Genomic DNA, 27,315 nt, shown 5'->3' on the forward strand with positions numbered 1-27,315 from the left:
CAGATTTTCACTGAATTTATATTCTATAGAGCCTCGGAAAACAACATTGTTTTTCTAACCGGTTTATTCTATTTCAGGTGGTTTAAATGTTCTACGTGAGCTGAGGATGGAAAAAAAGAGAAGATTGCTCATTCTCATTTTATTGGCTTTAATAATGATTTAACATTTCTGATTAAATACTAATAGCAGTTAGAAGAGAAGCAGAATGGGACATTCCTTTCAACAACTATTTACTAAGGACTTGCTCTGTACAAGGTTGTATACTAGATATTATGGAAGAAAAATGCATCTGAAAAGATGATTTCTACTTTAAAAAAGAGAAAGAGCTGGTGAGGAAAAGGTCTTAACCTGGTGATGGGCTGGACAAGAGGAAAGAGACAATGATGGAGCCAACGTGGAATCCAATGACCAAACCTGCATGACTCAGGGAGAGGTAGAAGATGGGACAGTCAACTTTTAAACTCTGTAAGTTAAAATCATTGCAGGACATCTTCGAAAGGTCAGCCTGGAGTCTACAAAAGGGTTTTACATTAGAGATATGGATTTAGACCACAAATAAAAGAACTTAAAAAAAAAATGAAGATGGTCCTGCTGAATCTGTTCTTTGTATGAATGAGAACGTTGGATTAAACCTTACTTCTATCAGGGCTACCTACCTACTGGTTAGAATGAATACAAATTAGACTTAAAGGCTTTAAGATGGTAATGATAATTAAAACAGGGGAAAATTAAACAATAGACTAACATGCAGAGAAGAGATAAATGAACTTTAGGAATCCCATGTTTCATGGGCTGAAGATGTAAAGGAAACAATGGTGGAAATAGGGAGAGGAAGCAGATGAATGGAAGTGCAGCATATAAAGTTAAAATTTAAAAGAGGTAAAGCTGGTCACTGCAGTCAAAAGACACAAAAGATAAAGAAAAAGGAAATTTGAGAAAGTTCATTGACTTGGGATTTGTAAGTAATTGGTGTCCTTTGAGAATACCGTTACATACAGAAGGGAAAAAAGAGCTAAATCAGTTGATACACATTGCTATGACATCATAACCTAGCAGAATAACTAATGAAGAATAGATGTTCAATAAATATTCTGAACTCGGTCACCTAGGTGATGATGGAACAGGCTCAAATTTTGATAACAAAAGGATAAAAAACTAGAAAAATTTAAATGAATTTTATTTATTTTTTATATTATTTTGTTTTGTTTCATTTTAGGAGAGGGATGGATTTTGAGTGTTGAAAACTTTATAGAAGGAGCTTGGTAAATGGAAGACTTAGGAGATCCTTGCATTAGGGGGATAATTGAGCAAAGTCTTTTAAAAAAAAACATTGAGCTCCTTGAAAGCAATGATGGTCTCTACACCAGCTCTGTGTGCTCCAAGTGACTGCAATTTCTGGCCCAGAGTAAGTGATGAATCAAAGTTTGCTCTGACTTCCCTTCTCTTCCATCTCATTCAGCAAAATTGAATGGGGGCAGCTTTGAAAACTATCTCTTTTTTGGAGACAACTAAAATTAGAAGATTGCTAATGAAACTCTGAAGATAATGACAAAACTTAAGAAGTGATCTTCCCAATATTTTTTCATCCTTTGCAGTCTTCATTCTGTGAAGTAGCAGAAAAGCAGACTCTATTTAGTGTCAGAGGAAGATGTCTCATTGATCACCCACCTCAATCTCTAAATTCCTATTCAACCCTCACTGACCTTTACCTTCCTTCTAATGATAAATTAAGCATATACAACTTTTGTTGTATACATCTAATATAATTTCTACCAACAAGTTTTAAAAATATTTCCTTCTAATTAACCTAAAGTTTCAAACTTTAACATACTGAGGGTTTTTTTTTTTTTTTAATTTAAAAGTTCACTAAACTAAACTTGCTGATTTTTATCTTTGACATTCTCCTCTTAGATTTTGTACTTTAAGAGAGAAAAGGGATCTAATAGTAATGCCTTTCTTCATGTGGCAGCTTTTCCACTCCCTTCTCTGACAGAATATTTCCCTGTGTACTCATGTCATTCATCTCTAGGATTTACCCAGTAATACCTTTGGATTATATGACTTACACATTTTTCAATAAGTGAAAAAATATGTTTTCAATACCTAGCCTTGAAATATCTAAAATTTAATTTCTTTTTACCTTCTGTAACACAGAGCTCTTCGTCATTGAACTCTCCACTTCCTTACCTTCTTTCCTACCCTGGAGTCCTCCCTGAGATTTCTCATTTCCTTAATTCTCTAAACATTCATATCCATATCCTACTTGCCCCCCATGCACCTTTCACTTATAAAGGGCTCAAACTCTCAAACCCTACTGTTTTCAATGTACGTGACTATAAGAAAACTCCTAATTTCAAACTTTCAATCTGTTTATCTTTAATTTTACTTTGTATGTCTTGTTCCCACCTTTCAACAAAATAATCAAAACACAATTCATCAACTTTTTTCTGAAGCTGGAAAGAATTACCTTCTGGAACATCTTCACATCAATTGGTTTTATCATTCTTTCCATCTATAGCGAAATCTACAGTGCACTGCTAATACTCACACATTCTAACATCATAAAAATTGGAAATTAACTTTCCATCTCTGTTTACTGTGTGAACTGGGATATATTTCTAAGCTCTTTCAATGTTAATTTTTACAAAACTAGTTAGCTCAGGTCTCTGTTTTCCATGCTCTTCTTTTGTTCAGACTGGTACACAATAACCACGATATATCTTTCTAAAGCTTTTATTGTTTCGTGTTAATCTCACACATAAAAATTTATTGCACTGACTTCTTTGCTCCTCTACTTATACCAGACCTCAAGAGAAAGTGAGTTTCTGCAAAAGCGGTATCGTACGGGCTTCCATGATCCAGCACTACCCTATCCAGCAAAAACTTCTCTCACTGCTGTCTAAAATACATCCTCCACCTTAAGATGCTTACTTTTTATCATCTTGCCTTTTTTGCTTCTCACTAATTCTTCACCTAAACGTTGTTCAAGATGTATTGTGAAGCCATTCTCTCCACTAAGCCTTCCCTCAATACTCGAGCCTTCACTCTTAGTTTATAAAATTCTAAAGAACTTAAAAAATTTTAAAACATTATGATCTTAATCATATAATTTCCTATATCTATATCATTTCTTTTGGGGAAGAAAATGCTTAATGATTAAAAAAAACAATCAAATGAATACCTAAATAAACATGTCTTCTATTTGTATTTATTGTGTTTTCACAAATAGACTATCTTGAAGCAAGAAAACTGGTTTAATGTATCATCTGAATCAAAAATAGCACAATAATGAGCAATAACAGGAACAGTGAAAACAGAAATGTTTTCACTGTTTTTTTTTTAAGTATAAATTTCATACTTTTACAAATTACAAAATCTTTGAATTTTGGCATTTATCCTTAGGAATATTATTTCACTATTAACATATGGCCACTCAAGAAATGTTATATATTCCCATTATTTCAGTATATTTTTTCTGTTCCTAATAAAACTGCAATGGCAATCTTGTAATTTATATGGTACGTTACTTTTAAAGAAATTTGAAGATGCACTCAAGAAATGTCATAAATTAAACTGGGAATTTTTTTAAAAAATAAAGGTTTATTAAACCCATGATAGGTTAGGGTCCAGAGATATAGACATCTTTACATTCACTGCAGTTAGGGGTGGAAAGTGAAAAAAAAAATTATAGAATAGATAGTGTTTCCATCAGAAAATACACTGCTGGAAATCTATCCTGCAGAAGTAATAAGCAATTTGCACAAAGATGAATTTTATAATGTTTACTGCAAAATTATTTTAAATAGCAGATACTGGAAATACTATAAATGTCCAACATTAGAGGTCTGTAATTATAATGTAGCTGTATAATAAATTATTATTTACCCATTAAAATGACATTGGAGATTCATACTCGATACGAATAGCTTAGTTTCTGACAGAGCAAAAAGAAAAATATAATGAATCATATAGTTGTAGTAAATAAGCATATTAGTTCTTCAAGAAAGACGAACATCCTAGTAATAAACCCACAGGGTAGTTATTTTATATGCATGTATCTGTAATGGTAAAAGAAAACATAATGAATGTGTCTTTAAGAAACGTTTTTTAAAGCTGAAGAAATATTTCTCATGTTTTTTATTCTAACTATATTATAGAAGAATAACAGTATAATTTAAAAATAAAATAGATTCTATATGGAATATTTAAGAACATATAAAGTATGTCTACTAGTTCTTATGTATCCACAAACTTATCTATCTCCTTAAAAATTTTTAGCGGATTTAGAAAATAATATGTTCTTATATAGTGATAAAAGTATCTTTATATTTACAGTTTCTCAGAATTCTGTCATTGATCTATATATATTAGCTTATATTTGTGGCAAACATATTTGGAAGAAATAACAAAATAATTTTTAACTTCTAAAATAGTTTATTTTAAGAAACATTAAATATTTACATGCCAAAAAAATACATCAATTTGTGTTATTAACTAATTTGCTTTCAATGAAAATGTCTGTAGAAGCAGTTGGACTTACAAAGAATAATCCAAACTGATAAGTTATTTCTAAAATATTTTGAACATTATTCATCATTGGACTAAAGTTAAATTATAAAGGGTACAATCTAAACTGTTATAAGTCACTACTTTTATTAGGATGGACCAACATGGTGCTTTAACATTAGCGAACTGCCTTTTTCAATTACACTAGATACTACTTGTTTATGCTATTTATGTACAATATAAATAAGATGTTGAAAGACCAGGTTCTGAAATAAAACTCAGTGTTTTCAAACCTGGCATTGCACTTACTGCTCATATAAATAAAATGAGACTGAAGAAAATTACAAACCTCTCTTTGTTCATTGTCTATAAAACTAGTGAGAAATAACAAGATGTATTTTCAGGGTTGTTGTATTGAGTCAATAAAATATATAGCAAGATGCTTAAAATGATACCTATTCCACAGTGACCCATGTTATCTGTTACCACCAGATAAATCTTACTGGCTGCTAACATTAATTCTCTTCAAATTATTACTTAATACACATATTTAAAATACATATATATTTAAATATTATTCCTGCCAGTGGTAATCTCAAAATACATAGACTGCTCATTTATTCCTGACCAACTATCACAGCAAAGTAATTTGATGCTTTCTTTTTTATCAGCATTTTACTTTAGAGCTGCAAAGAGTCTGAAGAAGGTAAACACCAGAATTGTGTAATTAATTACTTATTATATTCATCTTAATATTGTATTTTTTATTCTCAAAATGTGATTTATAACACAAAGTTCTCAGTGCATTTCTCCGGCAAATATTCATTTCATAAACCTTGCATGACCATCACCTATAATGTTTCGCAAAATGAGGAATGTAATATGAATACATTGTGTTGTAAAGGGCATTTTAAAATTAAATAAATAGAATATATTAGGAAAGAAACTATTATACATGATAATGGTATTACTAATTTTGATTTGTTTTTCAGATGTGTGTGTGTTCCACATTATACAGTAGATGGTCATAACCAAAAAAACTTGAAAGACATTGATATATTACATAAAAATACTGTGATCTCCATTGTTGAGGACACAAAAATGAAACACGAATCTTGCCACTGAGTAAATTTCATTATTATAGGGAGGCAGTGTTTACATGGGAATTACTATAGGTAGCACATTAATGGAGCTGACCTGTAAAAGATTTCAACACCACTGCTTCAGGGCAGGAAAGGTAGAGGATTGGAAAAGCTTCATAAACTGTAGTGCTTTAATTTGAAGAATGAATAGGCAAATCAGATCTGAAGAACCTACTGTGGAAATGCCCAGGGCGTGTGTGAAAACCCACACAAAATTTTGAGTAAGAGAGTTAATAGAATCAGATCTGTTCTTTAGAAGGATGAATGCTAATCAGTTTTATTCTCAGTCCAATTCATTTGAGAACTAATTTAAACACTCAAACTTCCAGGGTGGGCAAGCGAGAAAGGCTCCCTCCCCGCAGTATTACTGATCTCTCTGACTGCTTCAGGGTTGGTACATGACCCAAGCTGTTCAAGTGCGTTAGTCCTGGGAATTTATCAGAACTATACTGAGGGGAAAGTAATTGTTTTTGCTGTTCTTGTTAAGCAATTAAGAGTTAAGCCCAGGGCTATACTGGGTTATCCTAGTAATCATTTGGAGAGAGCATTATTATATATAAAGTCCAAGATAGGAACTCATGCTTCTAATAACAGCATATGAACACACTTAACTACTATCATCTCAGCACTTGGACACTTGGAAAATTCAGTTAAATGAACCCCTCTAAATCCCCTCCCTTAAAAAAACAAACAAAAAACAAACAAAAAAACCCCCCTAAGCTAATTTGTTTTGGTTTCTTGCTGCTTAAAAATTAAAAGAGTCCTGAAAAATATAATTCCTCTCAGACATTTTATCTTCTTTGGGTGATTTAAATCAGAATGCTTTTAAGGCTATGTCCAATCTCAGAGAGAGGAGTTTTCTATGACTGATTAGTGATGTCTGCTTTGGGAATGGAATGTATTTGTAGCAACACTCTAGACAGGCCATGTGTGTGCCTGCTAAGTCTATACTTCTCTGTCCCATATGATAGCCACCAGCTAGCTACATGTAGATATTTAGATTAAATTAACTAAAAATTGTCAACAAAAATGTATGTTCTCAAGCACACTACCTACATTTTGTGTTCAATTTCAAGTGACTATATCTGCCTAGTGGCTGAAATGGATAGTGCAGATATACAACTTTTCATCATTACAGATAATTCTATTAGGTAGTACAAGTCTACACTATTTTCAAAGAACCATATATTTACAGCTGTAGCAGACTAATAAATTCTATGTTACCGATTTTAAAATTATATAACAAAATTAAAATAGATAATTCCAATTAAATATGCTGAAAACAAAACAAAAATTAATATCTCAACGTCTTATCTGCATTCTTCAGGTAGTTTGAAACTTTGCTTTCATTTAAGAATGTTTATAATCTGGAAAGGAGAAAAAAGAAGCAAGGTGGGTCAAAGGTGGGTCAAATGCTAAATGATATTAACTTTCAATCAACCTTTTAAGAACCTATACATGTGCCTCACTGGGAAGATAGTGAGCTCCTAATGGCAAAAGTCTTTTTTCACTTATATTGATCTCTTTCATACCCACTAATAGTCCCAGCACAAAGTGTGGTTTGTCAGAAAAGGAATGAAGATGTTACAAACACTCTCTTCAAGGACATTTTTGTCATCCATTTGGGAAGAACAAGATAAAAACAACAGTATGAAATATGATATTTAATAATTGACATGATTGCCAGCTTTTATGAAAAAATGACTTTTGAATTTATCTTGTATATGCATAGGTAGTAAAGAATAGAGGAATTGGTATTGAAATTTAAAAAAGCTCAAAGGCAAATAGTTTTATAAAAGAGGAGATTGGTAGAAAGAAATAAAGATAGCCGTTTATAGATAAATTAAAACCACCTATTGAAAAAATCTAGCATGCTGGTATAAACTGCTGTGTACTGCCTTAACTACTAAGAAGGTTTCTGAGCAGATAATGGTTTCCCTCGATATCTTTGTCATTAAGGACACTTTAATTTCAAAGTAACTCAGTGGGTGGCTGAAAATTTAAAGAAAATATAATTACAAATATTTCATCATTTGTTTTCTGTCATTTAATTTATTTCATTAGCTATGTCTAGAGATATATATAAGTACAGATATTTGCATGACATATTTTACCAGTGTTTCAAGTTGTATAATTGTGAATATTACAAATTAGGAGTTATTTTTCAATCATTCTCATGATTAGACAACAGATGGCTAAATGCTTTTAAAGTCTTAATTATTATTTGTTGCCAATTTCTCATTTCCATCTTATCTAAAATGCCCTGCCTATTTCTAATTGAGCATTTTATGGGGAGTGAAAATATGTCATTAGACTTTACTACAGTTAATTAAAATGAATTTGAGATACAATTCTACAAAAATGCCATCATTTATTTCTTATCTATACATTCTTCAAATCATTAACATTTTCTTACCTTACTCTTCATGAAGTATGATGATATAGTTCCTTTTAGACTTACTTATACACAATCTTAGGAACCATTAGATCCAAATCTTTCATTTAACTGAAATCTAATATCCAAAATCATGAGGTGCTATATTCAAGTTCATATATTAATAACAGGTTTAAGACCACAACTCTAGGATTCTTTTGCCATTCCAATTTTTTTACAATTATATCATGTGGCTACTGTTAATAATTCCTACCACTAATGGCTCACCATTATTCTCAGTATCTCATATTAGTAATATGTATTGAGACTGTTATATATCAGGCACTGTTCTGGGTACTTTCATGAAGTACATTTATTGCTTACAATAACCATACAAGGCAAATATTTTCCTCACCTGACACTTGAAAAACCTGAGGTTCGAAGGAGTCCTGGAACTTGCCTGTGTTCACATAACTCTAAGTGGTAGCATTGTGCTGGAATTCTCAGCCAGCTCTAACTCTAACTGCAAACCATAAGATTATTTCCAAGGCTTTGTCTCTCTAGGTTATATGAGCTTTTTCACACTAGTTTCTTCCACAAACAAATAACTTGAGTTAGATTTCCAAAGTTCTTAGAAGATTGATTATCACACATCTCAATTTATACTTGCTCTTAGCTCCAACTAGTTATACATATTGCATACATGATCTGTAAGACCAGTTTCTCATTTATCGAACTGTGAAAAACTATTTTGTTACTTGAAACTAAGCTAACCATACCTAACTTTTGAATAAAAAAAATTTAGAAACATTAATTTCCATTATGCTTTTTATAATTTTAAATGAAAAACTGTATATTATAAAAGTTTGTGTTCATCACAAGTCATCTTACTATACTAAACCATTTAATTCTCTAGTAAATACTACAAAAATTTATCAGTTGTAACATGCCCAATTACCTTGTATACCAGTAAAATTCCAAAACCAGAACACATTTCTAGTTAAACTATGAAATATCTATTAGACCCACTCAGATTTCAGATGTTTGTTTAAAAAGCACACGTCTTAAAATCAATGAAATATGGTAGTTTAAAATAACTAACTTTTCATAATCTAAATAACTAAATATAACAAAAAGCCTTCCTTTACAAAGTAAATTATCTATGTAAAAAAGTCAAATACTATTTCAAAAAAGAACTGAATTTTCTAATTTTTGGAATGTTAAAAAAGGATTGATTTTTTTCACCTTATCAAATTTCTAGTCTTTGATATTATAAACAAAGTAAGAAACACAGAAAAAAAAGTTCTTATTATTCTAAAGTCTTGCTTACATGGTAGTTTATATGCTGTTCCAACCCAATATTTCATCAAACTTATTTTCAAAGTAGCAAAAATCAATGGAGTGTTGGTTCCCATTAGGGAAAAGAGAAAGATGATATATAAAAGAGGGCACAGAATAAAATGCCATAGAATGAATCATTAGGCAAAGCTTTCAGCACAAAGTATTACATTCCTTCCAAAATGTGATTTAAAATTATTTCAGCCATTCTCTCTCTGTCACAGTTTTTAGCATGGATTTGTTAGCCATGACCAAGCTGAGTGGAAAGAGAGTCAATTATTGATGTTAATCTTTTCAAAATACTTATTACAATTAATTAATAGGAATTATATTGCTTAAATATGAATCTGTCACATAAAAAATTGAAATGTTGTGTTTTAATTTTTTAAAGACTATTTTACAGTTTTAAAAGTCAATGGCATCAACTCCATAATGGAGAGGGCTTGAAAATCTTTTCTCTCATTCTCACCACAAAAAGAAGCTGAGCAAATTAAAAATCAAAGCAATTTTCTTAGATCTAACAGATAATTGAGGTCTCAGAGCAAATCAGCACCTCAAAATCTGGAGAGAGAGGGAAATACAGAAAATCAAAGCTGAGATCAGCTTACTGGAAACAGAGGCCACTGGAGTCAGTAACTGGTATGAACATTTAAATGTTAATTTTGATGAATCGTTGGAGGCTGAGTGTAGGCCAGCTTGAGAGTTAAAAACTCTAGGCTCCCAATCTCAGGGGGGACCCTACACATTCATGGGTTTTACTTATAGGAACCCAATCAGGTTCTCTCAGTGAAGATCAGTAAAAACTCCTTCCCTATTTAAGTAAAGCTAGAAAGTAGGGATATAGGAGGAGAGAAAAGTAGCCATTTAGAAATATGCTCAGGAGAAAAGTCACAAGTTAGAAACATACCCAGAGCATTTCTCATTATAAAAACCTGGCCTACAAGAAAAAATATTTTACCAGACCTTCATCTGACCTGGATGGAAGGGCAGTTAGTCAACTGCAGCCTCTTCTAGCCTTCTTGTTTCACTTTAGAGGAGGATAAAAAGAAACCAAGAAACAGTTGTGGATGTCAGAGATCTCAGACTCATACCCACTAAAAAAATAAGATTTAATCATGGCATTATAGAACATTACTCCTCATGACATCTTACTACCACATCAACAGGGTTCCAGGATAATAACATGGATTACAGCTGAGAGGGATGCAAGACACACACTCTATTTATGAAGGTGTTCTTAGGGAAATTCCAAGAAAATAGGGAAGAAACAAAACAAAACAATTCAAAGAAACTAGAGCCTCTGGCACTTATCACTACAGCAAATATTAAACATAGCTCAGTACCAGACACATTAACATAAAATCTCACACCAAAAGCCTAATCACTCAATTTCTATTTTCTAATATACCATGTCTAGCTTTCAACAAAAAATTGCAAAACATATTAAAAGGCAAGAGAAAGCACAATCTGAAGAGCATCAGACCAGCATCAGATAAAATGCAGACATGACAACGATTTTGGAAATATCAGATAGGGAAGCTAAAATAACTATGAATAATATGTTAAGGGCTTTAATGGAAACAGTTGACAACATGCAATAACATATCGGTGAACATAAGCTAAGAAATGGATACTCTAAGAAAAGATCAAAAGAAAATACTTGAAATCAAAAGCACAGAAATAAAGAATGCCTTTGATGGCTCATCGTTGGATTAGAAATAGGTGAGGAACGAAGCAATGACCTTGAAGACATGTCAACAGACACTTCCTAAGATGAAAGGCAAAGAAAAAAAGAAGAAAATACCCCAGGACTCTTGGACAATTACAATAGATATAATGTATGTATGCATAATGGGAATCCCAGAATAACAAGAAGATAAAGGAACATGAGAATATTTGAATAATGGCTGGAATCCACAGATACAGGGGTCTCAGAGAACATGAAGTAGCATAAATACCAAACATCTAACCATATTACATTTGACTAAAGAAAGCCAAAGATAAAGAGAATACCTTCAAGGAAAACAGAGGATATTAGAAAGCAACTTGTCTATAGAGTAACAAGATTAATAATTATATCAAATTTCTTGTCAAAAACCATGCAACAAGAGAGTATAATGAAGTGTTTAAAGTGTTACAAGAAAAATAAAAAACAGCGACCTAGAAATCTGTATTCAGCAAAATTCTCCTTTAAACATAAAGTAGAAATAAAAATTTTCTCAAACAAAAACTAAGGAAATTTGTTGTGAGTAGACTTGCCTTGCAGGAAATATTAAAAGAAGTTCTTCAGCAAGAAAAGGATAGAGATCAAAAAGTCAGATCTATATAATGGAAAGAATAAATAAAGGTAAAATAAAATATTTTATTTTCCTTATTTTTAATGGATCTAATAGATTTTTCAAAGTAATAATATTAACAATGTATTGGGTAATTTTAGCTTATTGAATGGTAAAATCAATAATAGAAACATTTTTTTTAAAATGAGAGAGAAGAATTAGGAATACTCTGTTATAGGGTAACTATACTCGTAAAGCAGTATAATATTAAATATAATAGTATTTGAAAGTGGATATAAATTAGCTGTAAATAGGTACTTCAACTCTAAGGAAACCACAAAAGAAAAATTTTTAAGAGGTACAATTAATATATTAAGATGGCAGAGAACATGGAATCATACAACATGTTCACTTAAAACCAGAGAAGGCAGGACAGAGGGGAAGATAAAAATTAACAAAGTATGTACAGTGATTAGAAAACAGTTACAAACATGGTAGTTATTGATTTAACTATATCAATAACCACTTTAAATATAAATGGTTTAATAAATCATTGAAAAGAAACTATCATAGTGGGTTTAAACAAACAAACAAAAAACAGAAAAAAATGAGACAACTATATGTTGCCTTATAAGAAAACAATTTTAAATATAAGGACACAGATAGATTGAAAGTAAATGGATGGAGAAAGATAGCCCATGCTAACACTAGGAAATTACAAATTAAAACCACAACAAGAAACCATTATATACCCATTAGAGCAGTTAAAATCCAAAACACTGAAACTGAAAATACCAAGTGCTGGTGAATATGTGGAACAACAGGAACTCTGATCCACTGCTGGCAAGTGTGAAACAAATAGTACAGCCACTCCGGAAGACAGTTTGGAAGTTTCTTATAAAATTAAACATGCTCTAACCATAAGATCCAGCTATCATATTCCTAAGTATTTACCTAATTGAGTTGAAAACCTATAACCACACGAAAACCTACATGTGAATGTTTATAGTAGCTTTGTAATGGCTAAAACTTGGAAGGAACCAAGATGTCTTTCAATAGATAAATGGATAAACTGTGGTTCATCCATACAATGCAATATTATTCAGAAATAAAAAGAAATGAGCTTTCAAGCCACAAAAGACATGGAGTAATCTTAAATGTATATTGCCAAGTGAAAAAAGCCAATCTGAAAAGGCTACATACTGAATGATTTCAACTACGTGACATTCTGCAGAAGACAAAACTATAGAGATAAATATCAATGGTTACCAGGAGTTGGTCAGGGGAGGGATGAATAGATGGAGTACAGAGGACTTTTAGGGTGGTGAATCTATTCTGCATTATACTGTAATAGTGGATATGTGACAACATTATACACTTGTCAAAATCTATAGAACTTTACAACATGAAGAATAAACCTTAATGTAAATTATGGACTACATTAATCATAATGTATCTACAGTGGTTCATTAACTGTACAAAATGTACCAAACTACTATGATATGTTAATAAGAGCAGAGACTCTGGGGGAGAAGAGAGAATAAAATGGTTACCCTCTACTATCTGCTCAAACTGGCATAAAAATTAAAGTCCATTAATTTGAAAATGAAGTCAATGGCAAAATTAGAACTCAGTTTGGCCCTAGTAAGCACAGAACATCAATTAAGAGTTCCTTCTACAGTAAATGACAGAAACAAGTCTGTTGCTCCTTCTGGACACCATACTGGGCTCTGAAATCCCAGAATCTGCTCCCTTCTTGATGTTAGCATTGCACATTGCACATAGCTTAAAATAAAAATGTTTTCACTTTCTCCTCATTTGACTTGTTTTACCAATAAAGGTGAAAATATAAGACCTTAGAAAGACTTTCCAACAAAAAAACAAATAATCCAATTAAAAAAATGGGCAGAGGACCCGAAAAGACACTTCTCCCAAGAAGACATACAAATAGCCAACAAACATATAAAAAGATGCTCAACATCGTTAGCTATTAGGGAAATGCAAATCAAAAGCACACAGGATACCATCTCACATCTGTTAGAATAGCTGTTATCAACAGGACAAGTAATAACAAATCTTGGAGAGGATGAGGAGAAAAAGGAACCCTCATACACTGCTGGTGGGACTGCGAATTGGTACAGCCACTATGGAAAACAGTATGGAGGTTCCTCAAAAAACTAAGAATGGATCTGCCATGTGATCCAGCAATCCCTCTACTAGGTATTTACCGCAAAGACTTGAAAACTCATATCCAAAAGGATATTTGCACACTTATGTTCATAGCAGCATTATTCACGATGGTCAGGACATGGAAGCAACCGAAGTATCCTACAATGGATGACTGGATAAAGAAGCTGTGGTACATATATACAATGGAATATTACTCAGCCGTAAGAAGAGATGAAATACTGCCATTGCGACAACACGGATGGACCTTGAGATAATCATTCTAAGCGAAATAAACTGGAAAGAATAACCACATGATATCAATCATGTGTGGGATATAAAACTGAAAGCAACAAATGAACAGGACAAAGAGAGACTCATGGACGTGGACAATGGACTAGTGGTTACCAGAGGGTGGCGGGGAGGGAGGAGGGGAGAGGTAGTTGGGGTAAAAGGGGTCAAATAAATATGTGGTGACAGAAAGAAACCTAACTATGGGTGATGAATACACAATGCATATGTATATTATACACCTGAAACTTACTGGATTTTGTTAACCAAGGTCAACATTAAAAAAAAAAAAAAAAGACTCCACAATAATAAGAGATTCTCTTTTAACCCAATAAAAATAAACTCAATCCCTTATCAACTAGAAACATGAAGTTAAGATTAAGCATGCCCTAAATCCTATGCATGATCCTAAGTGCAGTCCATGCATTACTTAATCGGATCCTCAAAATAATTGTATGAACTGAGTGCAATAATTATTCTTATTTTACAGATGAGGAAATTGTGGTCTAAAGAGATTATATAAATTTTCCAAGACTGAGGATCCAGATTTCAAAATGGCAGATGGATTTAAAGCCTGTGTTACTTTGCCACATTGCTTCTCAACTCTGGGAAAACTGGTGTAAATTTACTCACAAAGAATATATTTTAATAATTCAAAGTAAGAATCGCCAAGACAATGGAACTAAGAGTACTAAAATATATAAAAATGCTCTAGTTTTTGTCAATCTGCAATAAGGTTATAAGTCAATATTTTCATAAGCAGAAGTGCTATCTTAGTGCTATCTGCGCAGATGTGTGTTTTTACGTCCATGTGTGCACATCCATATCCGTTTGTGTATTATAAGAAAGACACAGAACTGGAGAGAGAAGAACAAGAGAGCAAAAATTTAAAACATTTTTAAAAATCTTCTTGTATTGATTCTGGATTATAACAATTTGCAAAGGTCACCAAAGGACCACAATATAACTTCTAACTGCTATACTGAGAGAGATTTATAAAGCTATATATCTCGTCTCTCTGCCTTCTTTCCAATTTACTCAGTGTGGAAAATGACATTGGCCTTCCAAAACCTCAACTTATGTTTGGACCCATTCCATCTTTGAGTCTTATTCTAGTGTTGCTGACCATTAAAATGAATATTTCAGCAGAGCTGGAACAGTCCTATTAGCCCAAGCCAAGCTTTATATAGCTTGTGCACTTTAAGAGGTTAATCTTGCCAGCCAGTTCACTTTGTTCAGAAGCATTAAATGGAAAGACTGCAACATTCAAAGAAAGGCAAAGTTCACTGGGTGAGTCCCCAATAATCTAATGGAGCATAAAAACTTCTAGAAATTTTATCGTAATATTTTATGAAACATGTGCACACAGTCACTGGAATAGAATACAATTCAAATGGTTCTGAAAGTCAGTTCAAAGTCACCACATAGGCGCTATCTTCGTGAGAAACATGGACTATTTCAAAAGTGTCTGGACCCAGAAGCTTCCTTTCCCAATTTTATAGTTTATTATCAGTTCAGCAGCATACTATATTAAGGGGGAAAAATCACCTATTACAACATGATATAATTTGCAGCCAAACCATAAAGTTCAATAAAATATTCTAAATTTCAGTATCAAGAAATCCTTGTGTTAAGGAAGAAAAGGAACCAGAGTATAATTCTAAAAGAAGAGCTACTTCAAGTGTGGGCCAAAAATATAAAAATTAAAAACAATTATTTTATTCTCAACTTCACAACCAATTATGAAAGCCTTTGATATGCATCGCTGTGAAAGGAACAAATGACTCTCAGTTCCTACATTTAAAAGTGATTTAGAAATGTGGCTGATTAGAGCCAACTATTAGTATTTTTCTGATGTTTCCAAAATGCTCAAATTCTATGAGCAACTATGATTCTCCTAAGGGGAAGGAAGTAAAGGTCCACTTTGCATGACAAAGGTCAGATTTCCGCAGGCACAATGAGACTTCTATGGTCCACTGTTCCTAGGTTGTCACTGTTCGGTTGGGTCCTAAGAGGTCAAGAGAGGTTCCAAATAGTGTTCACTGCTTACAGGAGACCCCTGCGGCCAGTTTTTAAGGTCATTAAGATTTTCTTACTCTGGTTCCAGCTTTACTCCCTTAAATCTTGCTAATACATACTGGCAATTCAGTACTGATGTAAGTTAAAAAGAAACGGAAAATATTTAGTATTCTATGCAGATCAAAAATAGAATCCACTTATTTAACAATTTCTTGTAAATCTAAGATTCAGTTCACAGAAGATGATAATCAGGCCCCAAGAGAAAAGCTCAACTGTATTACAGCTGTTCTGGTATTTACACTATATGATCAATGCCGCTATCCTAGATTTCAATTAATATGACGTAGCTTTATGTGTAAATTATCTTAAATAGTCTTCCTAATCATCATATGTATATTTATTATGGTAATTTTTTTGTTTACTTTCTTTTATAATAACTATTGAGTCACAACAATATAACAAATGTTGAAGTAAAAATTATTATTTGACTCTACTTTGATGCTCTTCTATTTAGTGCAAATATATGTCTAAACTTTCTCACAGAGGATTGGAAAGACACGAGATGGATTATATTTATCAAAGTTGGAAGAGTTCTATTTGTAATTAATGAAGGGTACCTCTAAGTATTTTAGATAATGTGTAGAAAACATCTGTATTTAATTATAGCCTACATACTTAGACAATAGGAATTGAATTAAGGGATATTTTAAAACCTCTATAGAGATATAAAAATATTAATAGTTGTTCAAGAATCTTATTGGTACAATGCTAGAAAATGTTTGCTTTTACAGATCAACAACCTGACACTTCATGAGTATCAGGTTTTCAATACAAAGGGATGAAATTTAAAACACTGGGCAAATAGAGAAAAAAGAAAAGACAAGGGCTGTATCTTTTCACTATTATTATATATCCCATAGACACTGAAAAGGTCTTTCATATTAGTACAGATTTGAATACAATTCCATAACATATATCCTGAGCAGGATTTCACTTTGAATTTTATTATGGATTGAGACTTTCTACAAGAATAAATTAACAGCTTGCTACTCATTCTTCACAGAGGAAAAATCCAACATTGTTCTCATGGAAACAGTGGGACACAAAGTATGGGTTCTTAGTATTTGTCCTACAGTATTGAAAAAACCCAGATTTTTTTTCCTGCCTGCTTACTGGTTCCAAATGCCACTTCTTGTCAAAGTCAGTGTCAGTTCTGCAGTCAGTTTTCAATCTCCCAGTGGTAAGAATATATTCAAAAGCTGTGTGCACAGCAGGGTAGAAGTCTTTCTCTGTGAATGTAACTATATCACTCATCAGTAACCTCCTGCCATAAGGAGACTTGTGTTTTCTTTCCTTTCGTGACTCTGTGGGCTCTTGAATACCAGTCACTGCCCTGAGACCTGGGGCAATATTCACATAATCTCTGTCAATAGTTCTTACACATGCCCTTAGTGCCACTAAACGTCAAGGCTGCAGATCAAAGACCGCACATTCTAAAACTCCTGTCCTTTACGGATCAATTTTCATAAACTATACTCCATGTTTTAGAAATACATGGAGGCTCACTCTTTGCTTTCTTCCTTTCATCCCAGAGAAGTTTATTTATATGAAGGGCAATATGATTTGTAGATAATAGTGTGAAATTCTGATGCAATTCATAAAACTCATTCTCCCTTTTGTATACTATTCTTGAAGTATTTTACTATACCTATCGTCAGAGTAAAAATCTTTGGGCTATTAAAAGAAAAAGGCATGAATTGCTTTGGAATACTTGATCATCCTTCCTCAGTGCCTGGTACAACAGATGGTAGGTAATACATTCTTCTTCATGATTGATTATATTTTTAAATCTTCATTATGTTACAGGTAAATTATATAACAGAAAATAGTTTCGGTATGTGTTTTTATAATCTATATCCATTTTAATTTTTCAAAATTGCTTGGGAAAACGAATGTAATTATTTGAAATCATTTTCTCTTGGTAGATTTCATATACAAATTACATAGATCTATACTTCTTCAAGCAGACCTGAGTAAAATAAAATGGATCAAATTATCTTCTCTGAATAACTTTTTAGATCAATTGTGGATACAAAATTTTTTTAATTTACAACTTTCTCTAAAGAGCCACATTTGGAAAACATCACAAGATTTAGAACAGAAAGTACACAAATGCTATTTATGCTTATATCTTGCTAAAGTCTAAATATATTTATTATAGAGGTAAGAGCATATAACACATAAAATGTGCACATTATCAGAGGGTTATAAAAGGAGAAGATGGGAAAACAAACACAGGCCTTAGAACCATGGGACTGCTTACCAAATTCCAAATAGAAGCTTCACTGTCCCAGTTCCCATAAACAAATTTTAATATAATTACATGAGATTATTAGGTACAAAACTTTACTCTGAGTTCTCCTATAAACTATAAGACATTAGGCAAGTCACTTACTTAGAAAACAGCTTTGGCCTTACGTTTTCACCACTTAAACTACTGAAATTTAAGGATTTTAAAATGTGTGAGAAATAATGTTTTTTATTCCCATTTTTGTATTAAATGATGGAAGCTCAACAGAAAATCGGATTAATGGTGACTATGATAGAAGTTCTTATTCATGGAAAAGATTTAAATTTTCTGAGAAATCAAATTTCTACTTTCCTTAGTTCTACTATTTACTGCTAATAAGATAATTGGTCTAAAATCCAAATATGATAAACTTTTAAATTAAAAAATGTACTTGAATTATATACTGAATAAACTGATATAGAAATAGGTGTATATGTGTGTGTATGTGTCTCTGTGCACGTGTAAATGTGCCTGCACATACTATTTATTTATTCTGAGGACAGGGGTGCAGAGAGCATGATGGCTATGATCAAATCCTTTGATCATAGATCCGCTAGAGGCATGGCAAAATGAAACTACAGGTATGTTATGGAAGAATAAGTGGACTCTTCTGTTAAACTAGCTTACCAGTTTTTCGAAGGGGGAAATCATCCTTTGCATCTTGTGCTCCTGGTAATGTGTATTTGTAGGATGGAGATGTTCCACTCAGGGGTGGAGAGCTTTGATCCAATGATGTGTGGTGGGCAGCCCTACAAAAGAAAAAAAAGAGGGTCCACCATTTGCACTGGAGTTTTTATTGCACGTTGGTCAGCAATAATCAGTTGCACATGCTGTACACGTGGCTCAGCTCTGTTTATGTTCTTCCTTTTTAGTGTAACCAAGTTCACTTTAGCAGTATGTTATGGAATGATGCAGGACTTACAAGAATGCCCACTATGTGTTTGGTCACACAGTCACATAGAAAGTTTGTTTTACTAAAAGAGAGAATTTACCAAGATCCTGAGTTTTGATAATCTGAGACTATTGTGTACTTTTTCTTAAGAGTCATGCTATTGAAAAAGTCGTCATCTGAATCCTTTTCTGTCAACAATGTAGAATAAACAAGGTAAAAGTAAACACAGAAGGACTTCGTTTTTAAAAAATTGGTAGATACTACATGAAAGCACATGTACACCAGTCTCAGGTGACTGTGATTTGAAAAAATAATTTTGATTTTTCAAAATGTTTTCTCTTTTCTACGTAAATACAGCAAAGGAGATACATTTGCACTACTGAAGAGTAGTTTACAGGACAAAACATAGACTAACCAATGGTTCTAAGTACCTATACTTATTATAAATGAAGAAAACAATGGCTAGGGCATGGTATCACCACCAAGGTGATCATTCTACCAGTACTATTAATTTGAATCACACATTCTCAAGAATTATCTGGTTTAAGGATATTTCATCTAGCCATAACTGGAAAAAAAGTATTACATTCAGATTCCATAAGTTAATGATTATGGTTGTCTGGAGTTGGACCCTACTGAAGTTCAGTTCAATACAAAAAGGGATTGCTAAGTAACATTTGAGAGTCATGATTCATAAAGCCAAGGGAAGAGCTTAGTTGTTTGCATGTAGTTATTGCCTCCCCACTCCCCCGAAAAAGGTATTATCTCTTCTTAAAACAGGCTTTAACTTAGAAAGAATACAAATTGGACATAAATTATGTATGTAATTTTAGATAATAAAATGGTATTTCTTTTTAAATATTTTGTGATGTTGGTTGAGCATTTGAAAAATTTTCTTTAGGGACTAGTTCTCAAGTGAACTAACATGTGTGATAGAAATTAGGTAAACCATTAAAAAGTATTTATACAGCATTATGGAATCTGCCTCAGTTAACTTTTTTTAGAGTCAGAGAAAAATAAAATAGAATTATAAGTATAATAATGCTTTAAATAGAAATCCTGTGATGCTTACAATTTCAGTATAACAGTGTAATCAAATATTTACTCCCTTATCCTTATGATGTAAAGGATTAAAAATATTTAAGTTTAAAATCCTATGGTCATTCTGCAAACATTTATAAAATGGGAGAAATTAAATTATCATCGATTAGTTAGTGTATTATCCAAATATGTTTTGCCTATTAGTTTTGTCCTGAATTTTTAAAAAACTCATGTCCTTTATATTTTACAGAAAGAAGAATTGTGTATTATATAGTATTCCTTTACTGAACTTGGGGAAACTTGGTTCCATAAAAACCATAACATCGCACTGTTTTGTTTTGTCCGCTTATGTATCAGAAGCTAATCTCTCATGTTACAGGGTGGGAAGAAATAAGGTGATATAGGCAGGGGAAACTAGTTACTGAAGACTTGGATTTATTTAATTAGGTACCTCTCTTCTCTTTCTTCCCCTTCCCTCCCTAGTCTTCTTTCCTCCTTATTTTTTTTTAAATAAAAAATCTTCTGGACTTTTAAAAATAGCTCAGAGCTCCATCTTATATCAAGCCAAATAAAATAAAATCTAAACCTGCCAAATCTTCAGAAATAACTGTAAAAATGTCAGATGCACCATCTAAGAATAGAAAACTGCAAAATACAAACCAATTTCGATGCCCCACCCCACATTTGTCAATTATTCATTCAACAAAGAACATATATTCTTCCTGGCCCACAAGAGGCTACCTGTTAACATTTATTAAGCCCTATTTCTGTTACGCACTTCACCACATGATTTTGTAGGACCTTTCCAGAAAGCCTAGAGGACTGGTACTATTATTGTCCTCTTTTTACGGAGCAGGAAACTGGATGTTAGAGAAGTCAAGGACCTTGCCCATAGCCACATAGCAAAGAACTAGTAAGCCCCAGATCTGTGCCCAGGTGGGCTAAATATACAACCTATGTTCTTGACCCCAGAATTGAAAACAGCCAAACACTGAACATACGTGTACCAGAGCTTGGGATGGCGGCTCACGGAATGATTTTTTCCATTAGTTGGAGTGTCTTTCGTTGCTGATTTACTCAACAGGAATTCTTGAAGCTTCTGCTTTACTTCTGTACTTGCCACTGCCCCTGAAACACATGCATATAGAAACAGACGTTGATTTGGGGTTTGATACTTTCATGACTCTAAAGTATTTAGCGAAAATTAAGAAGTAATACCACTGGTCACCGTAATGAAGTTTTCCTATTAAAAGAAGAAACCAGAGTCTAAATGGACTTTAGAAAATGGCAAAGTAATTATTTTGTAACTACTGATTAAAGCACCAATTTTTAAAAGAACTTTAATGATTTTTTAAAATTGTTTTATAGAAAGGGGAATCCCAGATTAATACTAATTTTTTTCCTAAGCTTTAAAAATACTGCTGAGGAACAGAACACTGCCTTTTAAAAATCAAGAATCTTAGGGAATCACATAAGTGATTGAACACATTAAATGATCTTTTTTGAATAGCTATTTTGAAAAACTTTTTAAAAAACTCTTTTGAGCATTAAACAAATAAACACTGCTGGCAATTTCAGTTCAAGTCATCCTGTTTTAAACCTTGCAACAACCTGATTTTGAACTGACCTCACACAGAGGAATTATTTGGATCTGTCTCCCTCTTGTGGATAGTTTTTTTTTTTTTTTTTAAACAAATGTTCTGCCTTAAATCTTCCCAAAGTCTTGGAACTCAAAAACTAAATGGAGGCAAGGCTTGACTTACAGAGCTATTATTATTTGAGCCAGAGAAAGGTATAGTGAGAAAATGTAGCAGTAAGGTTATTATTAAACAGTGTGGCATAGCTAGTTTGCTTTACTATAATACTATTTTTAAAATTCAAAACAACAGAAATTAGTATCTTTGCCAGACAATGCTATGTTTACTTCCTGAAAGCAGAGAGCTGATATGTGGCATCAAAGCTCTACATTTGGGTCTGTAATTTATTCTTTTAGTTAAATGCAGATGATTTTGACAAGTCTAATTCCATTCTTTATCAGGCTTCTTTCTGCACGGCGATCAGCTAAAGATGAGGGAAGAGAGTCCATCTTTTACCCCAGTGCCTCTTACTTTCTCGTCCTCTATCTTTGCCTCTGAGAGGAGGAAGCTGCTGTTCTCTGCGATGCCTCTCTACTTCCTGTTCTTGCCTCTGCTGCTCCAGTTTCTGCTCCTTTTCTAGGAGTTCTTGTTGCTGTTTTATGGCTAGAAGTTCCTGTTGCAACTTGCGAGAAGAGAAAGACATGAGAGTGTGCAATTTTTTTAGGCTTCATAGTCATCACTGACCAAAATCAAAATATTATGTATGAGCTTTTGGAACTTGTTTGTATTTATTTACATTTTACCCACTTTTTTAGGGGGTAAATTATTGAAATCTAAAGGCAAGCAGTTAATGTCATAGTCTTAATGTCACCCATAAGCAAGTTTTTAGGTAGCTTCATTACCTGTTCTGTCCCATCAAAAAGTCACTCAGATCTTTAGTTCCCTGAATAATTTTTCTTTATAATCTGAAATATATGAAACAGACAAAGGCAAGAACTGCCCAGAAGTCTATTTTACTAAGTCTCTCATATTATAAATAAAGAAGTAAAATCTTCATTTCTTATTCCAAAAAAATGGTGTGAAAACAATCGAACTGAATAGAACGGTGAGAAATGAGTTAATTTGGGAGAAATTTATCTGAAATAGAATGAATGTTAAAAATTTCAAAACCTTACAGAAAAGGTTCTCAATAGATTAATAAGAGGCTCTTAATAATATTGATAAGAGGCTCTTTTCTCAAAATAGCAGAAATCTGGCTTGCTCCTCCAGCACACAAAAACCTTCATATTAGAGAGACTGGTCAAGAAGACAGTTTAAAACAAAAATTTTAAACTGCACTTTGATGCATTATTGTTCAGTTGTCTGCATCCCTTGGATTCACTTCCAAACAATAAATATCATGAATATGAAGCATTCTAAATAACTGTTTTGTGAGATATCAGTTTTCTCTCAGACTGAGAAACAGACATCAATAGATAATAGTAAATTTGCCTACTGAGGAATAACTAGAGACTTGGGGTTCTACTTACATTCTGACATTATTAGATATGAGATCCAGACAACTTAGTAAACCACTCAGAACCTTGGTTCCTCTTATATAAGAGAAATAACTGCCCTCACACATGACGTCCATAATGTATGTGAAATTTAGTCTGTAAGTTTGAACCATCCAAATTTTAATTATTATTACTATTTTTTACTCTCAATACTAATGAAGGTAGTATCATTTGCTGTTAATATTAGATAGGTACCTAAACTATGAAATTTATGCTCAAATATAATAGAATAAAGATAAAAGGCTTTGTGGAATGAGGAAACAAAACTTCACCCCTTCGGTTTCAGATGTTCTGGTCCAGAAGAGAGGCAGGAAGGTTTGACAGCTTTTGAGACAGACAAGGCAGGACTACAAATACTAGAAGTACCACTTACTGGCTGTGTGACCTTTGGCAAGTTACAGTATTTTTCTCTGCCTCAGCTTATGAGGCAGAAAAATGGGATAACAGCTACTAACTCAAGATGTTGATTATAGAAGCCAAAGATTCAAAATGCTAATATAAATAAAACATTACACACTGTGTCTTCCTCATGAAAATAAAATCTAAATGAATATTAAAAGTATCAACTTTTAGCCTTACCCATAAAAAGTGTAAAATAAAATAAAAACAAAAATTTTAAAGCAAAACCTTCTTAAAACTTAAAAGGAAATTTTAAGTATATCTTTAGTGTCTGAGAAAACAACTTATTAACTTGGAAAATTATTTCAAAGCTAAATTTTCCTTTTAGCTACCTCAGAATCCTTTTTCTTTCGAGAAACTTTTCTTTTCCAATATTTTCCGTTAATAAACCTACCGTGTTACTTTTGGACAAAATAACAACTAATTACCTATTTGCTACTATTAACTTTTGAGTAAAATGAAACAATAAATTACTTCAAAAATTTTATGTTGATCTTTACAATTACAAAAGACATCAAACATAAGTGAAAAAGAAGTTAAGGAGAGCAGTAACATCAATATGGCTTCGTATTTGGGGCAACAGGGTTCACCTACCACCGCAAAATGAACCATATGGCTACTTAAATATGGTGAAGAATATAAATTTTACTCAGCAACATTGCTATCCTAACTTGCCTAGAAGGAATAAGGAGATCTAGATGTCAATATTCCTACTATTGTTTAAAAGGTCAAATAATAAGGCTTCAGAAACCATTCAAAAATAAGTCTATAAACTAAATAAAGGTTTCCGACACTACAAAATATAGCCATGAACTACTGATTCCAGGAGACAAAAAACCAAAATCCTCACTCTCATTTTTAAGGTATCTTGTAGATCAATAAATTTCAAGAGTTCTTTTAGTAAAATTCACTATTAAAAGAAAAAAATTATTATAGTTTATATTAGGCATTGAAGAGTGTTTTTTGGAAAATAAGATAAAGTAGGCCTTCTAGTCTAAGGACATATCTTATAAAACAAGAAACATAGGAACCTTCTCAGACACTGTAATATTAATATTATAAAATTATATAAATATTAACATAGATTAGTTATCTATATTAACCCCATATAAATGTGTTTGCATTTGATATGCAAGTAATAGATCAAGTGCCTTTAATACAAAATAATATAAATAATATTAGTTATATCAATAAATTAACACATTTAAGTCATTTTGAAGGAGTTGGGCATGACATAAAATTTTTAATTATAAATATTTGCTGCTTTATAGTACCGTCATAATAAAGCGAAATTAGACATGTATTTAATAAGACCAAAACAGCTTTGTTTTAAATGTCTTTGTCAGGAAGTTGAAAGACATTTTATAAATAAAGCTAAAGTAATACTTATCTCTAAAGATACAAGAGAAGAAATAGATATACAGACACATCTAAAATGATCTGACAAGAAACTAGTCTACCTTAAAAAATTCTGGGACATAGACATACTTCTCCTAGAATAATTTAAACAACTTGGGTCACAAATAGTCAACTACTCTCAAAATTCTTTCAATAAATTATTATCTATAGTCTTTTAGACTCATATAAAAATACTGAAAACATTGTACCAGTTTCTTCATATATAATTCTCTTGAGCTTTTTATGTTATTATTTTGAATGTATACATTATGAGATTTTTTCCATAAAGGGTATTAGGGAAAAAAAGCTCTTGCTTCACACAAAGAGACTAATCTTTTCTGATAAATACTATAAGCATCTTCTTTAGAAATATAAAATGAATCTTCCCGGGCTTGTGGTTCTTCTTGGTGGAGAGCAGATGGGGCGAGTGAAAAAAAAAATGTAGAAGAGAATCTAAAAAGGGTGGGAAGTGACTATTCCCCACTGTTGAAGCTACAAACTAAAGGATAAGAGTGGTAGAGGCCTCTCAAAGAATCAGAGCAAGTTTTTAGTCAGCATTCTTACCACTTGTATCCCAGGTTTTCACCAGTACAACCACTATTTCCTCTGAGCCATATCTGCATGTGTTAATCACACAGAACCTTCCCCACTGTGCTCATTCTTATGCCCATGTGATGATACAGGCTCCTTGAGTGAAAAGGTCAGAGGCAAGGAAACATCTGCTACCTTGATGTGCTCCTGAAGCTGAGCCTGGTGCTGCCGTGTCAAGTTCTCATGCTGTTTCTGAAATTCTGCAATCAGGAGTTGCTTCTGGATCTGTTGCTGTTGCTGGATGAGGAGTAACTCCTGCTGCAGTTGCTTCTCACGGACAACAGGGTCCACCACGGGCATCATCATCCTGAGGTCAGTCCTTAGGTCTAATGGGGAGATGGGCTCCAGGCCCACAGGAACTTCTGACTTCACATCCACTGAAGAAATGGTAAGAAAAAAAGAGATAATAAAGAATAGGAAATTAGCACATTGATTAGGACACAAAAAATAAAAGACACTATACCCTGTACAACAAACTTTACATCAACAAATCTAGTCATTTATTTACAATGATAATAAAAGGTGGTTTTTTATATCAATTTTGATATATAAAAATGAACCTAATTTTCACCCAGCAATATATACTCTACCATGAATTTTCCACATTTCCCTTTTTCAAAGAGATAACTTCAGTTATTTGCTGGTACAAAGTTGTTCATAAAACTTATTCTACTGGACCACTTAAAAAAGTCAAGTCAATTTAGGACCAAAAATGCAACTCTCCTGAGGAAAAAGATGTCATGTGATAATAGGGAACTTGTAACACAACTTAATTTGTATATGTGTGAACATTCTTGTTTGTAATCAGAGTCAGAAAATTTATTATAAGACATATTTCTTAAGGACTAAGCTTTTAATGTAATTCATTTGGAGGGCTATTGGACCTAGCAAAGAAAAAAATACAAATCTGTATGCTAAAATGTGAGAAATGGTGAGATTAATTAATCAACCACAGTAATGGTGTCAGGATCAAATATCAAGGAATGAAAATAGCCAAGCTTCCAAATGCTGGTTTTTAAATGGTCATAATCTGTATTGCAGTTACCTTACTTCTAAAATAAACAAGGCAGAAAAACCATGAGGAAGATTAAAACAATTATTCGATCAAGCCACTGGAGAAAGTTTTGATGATTGGAGAATAATTACAGATATTTAAAATTATAAAAGTTAAATTTGATAATGTGTTTAAAATTTTAGCACAGCTTCTACCAGATAACATCTACGAGTGGTGTAAGCACAAAAGCTCGCAGACAGAAGAGATATGCAGATCTGCATGTTTATGGCTAGCATCCATTCTGGTTAATACATGCTTAGCCAAACTGGTTGTTAAACATTTTGACTAAGACCCTTGCCCACAGGAATCAAAGTAGTTGAATGAAACAGGTTTAGGTAAAGACAA

At 32.7% G+C, this 27,315-nt stretch overlaps 1 protein-coding gene across 1 annotated transcript in view; it reads right to left on the reverse strand.

Moving 5' to 3' along the window:
* The window catches only part of HDAC9 (histone deacetylase 9), a 351,710-nt gene that overhangs the window by 47,274 nt on the left and 277,121 nt on the right, over window positions 1-27,315 (reverse strand). Inside the window, exons 3-6 of the mRNA XM_023532496.1 lie at window positions 26,052-26,293; window positions 22,504-22,654; window positions 21,397-21,523; window positions 19,090-19,211 (exon numbers count right to left, since the gene is read on the reverse strand). Of these exons, the coding sequence (XP_023388264.1) occupies window positions 19,090-19,211; window positions 21,397-21,523; window positions 22,504-22,654; window positions 26,052-26,293 (642 nt within the window). The remainder of the gene's footprint in view (window positions 1-19,089; window positions 19,212-21,396; window positions 21,524-22,503; window positions 22,655-26,051; window positions 26,294-27,315) is intronic.

The sequence above is a fragment of the Pteropus vampyrus genome, unplaced genomic scaffold (genome assembly GCF_000151845.1).
Source record: "Pteropus vampyrus isolate Shadow unplaced genomic scaffold, Pvam_2.0 Scaffold4, whole genome shotgun sequence".
Lineage (NCBI taxonomy): Eukaryota > Metazoa > Chordata > Mammalia > Chiroptera > Pteropodidae > Pteropus > Pteropus vampyrus.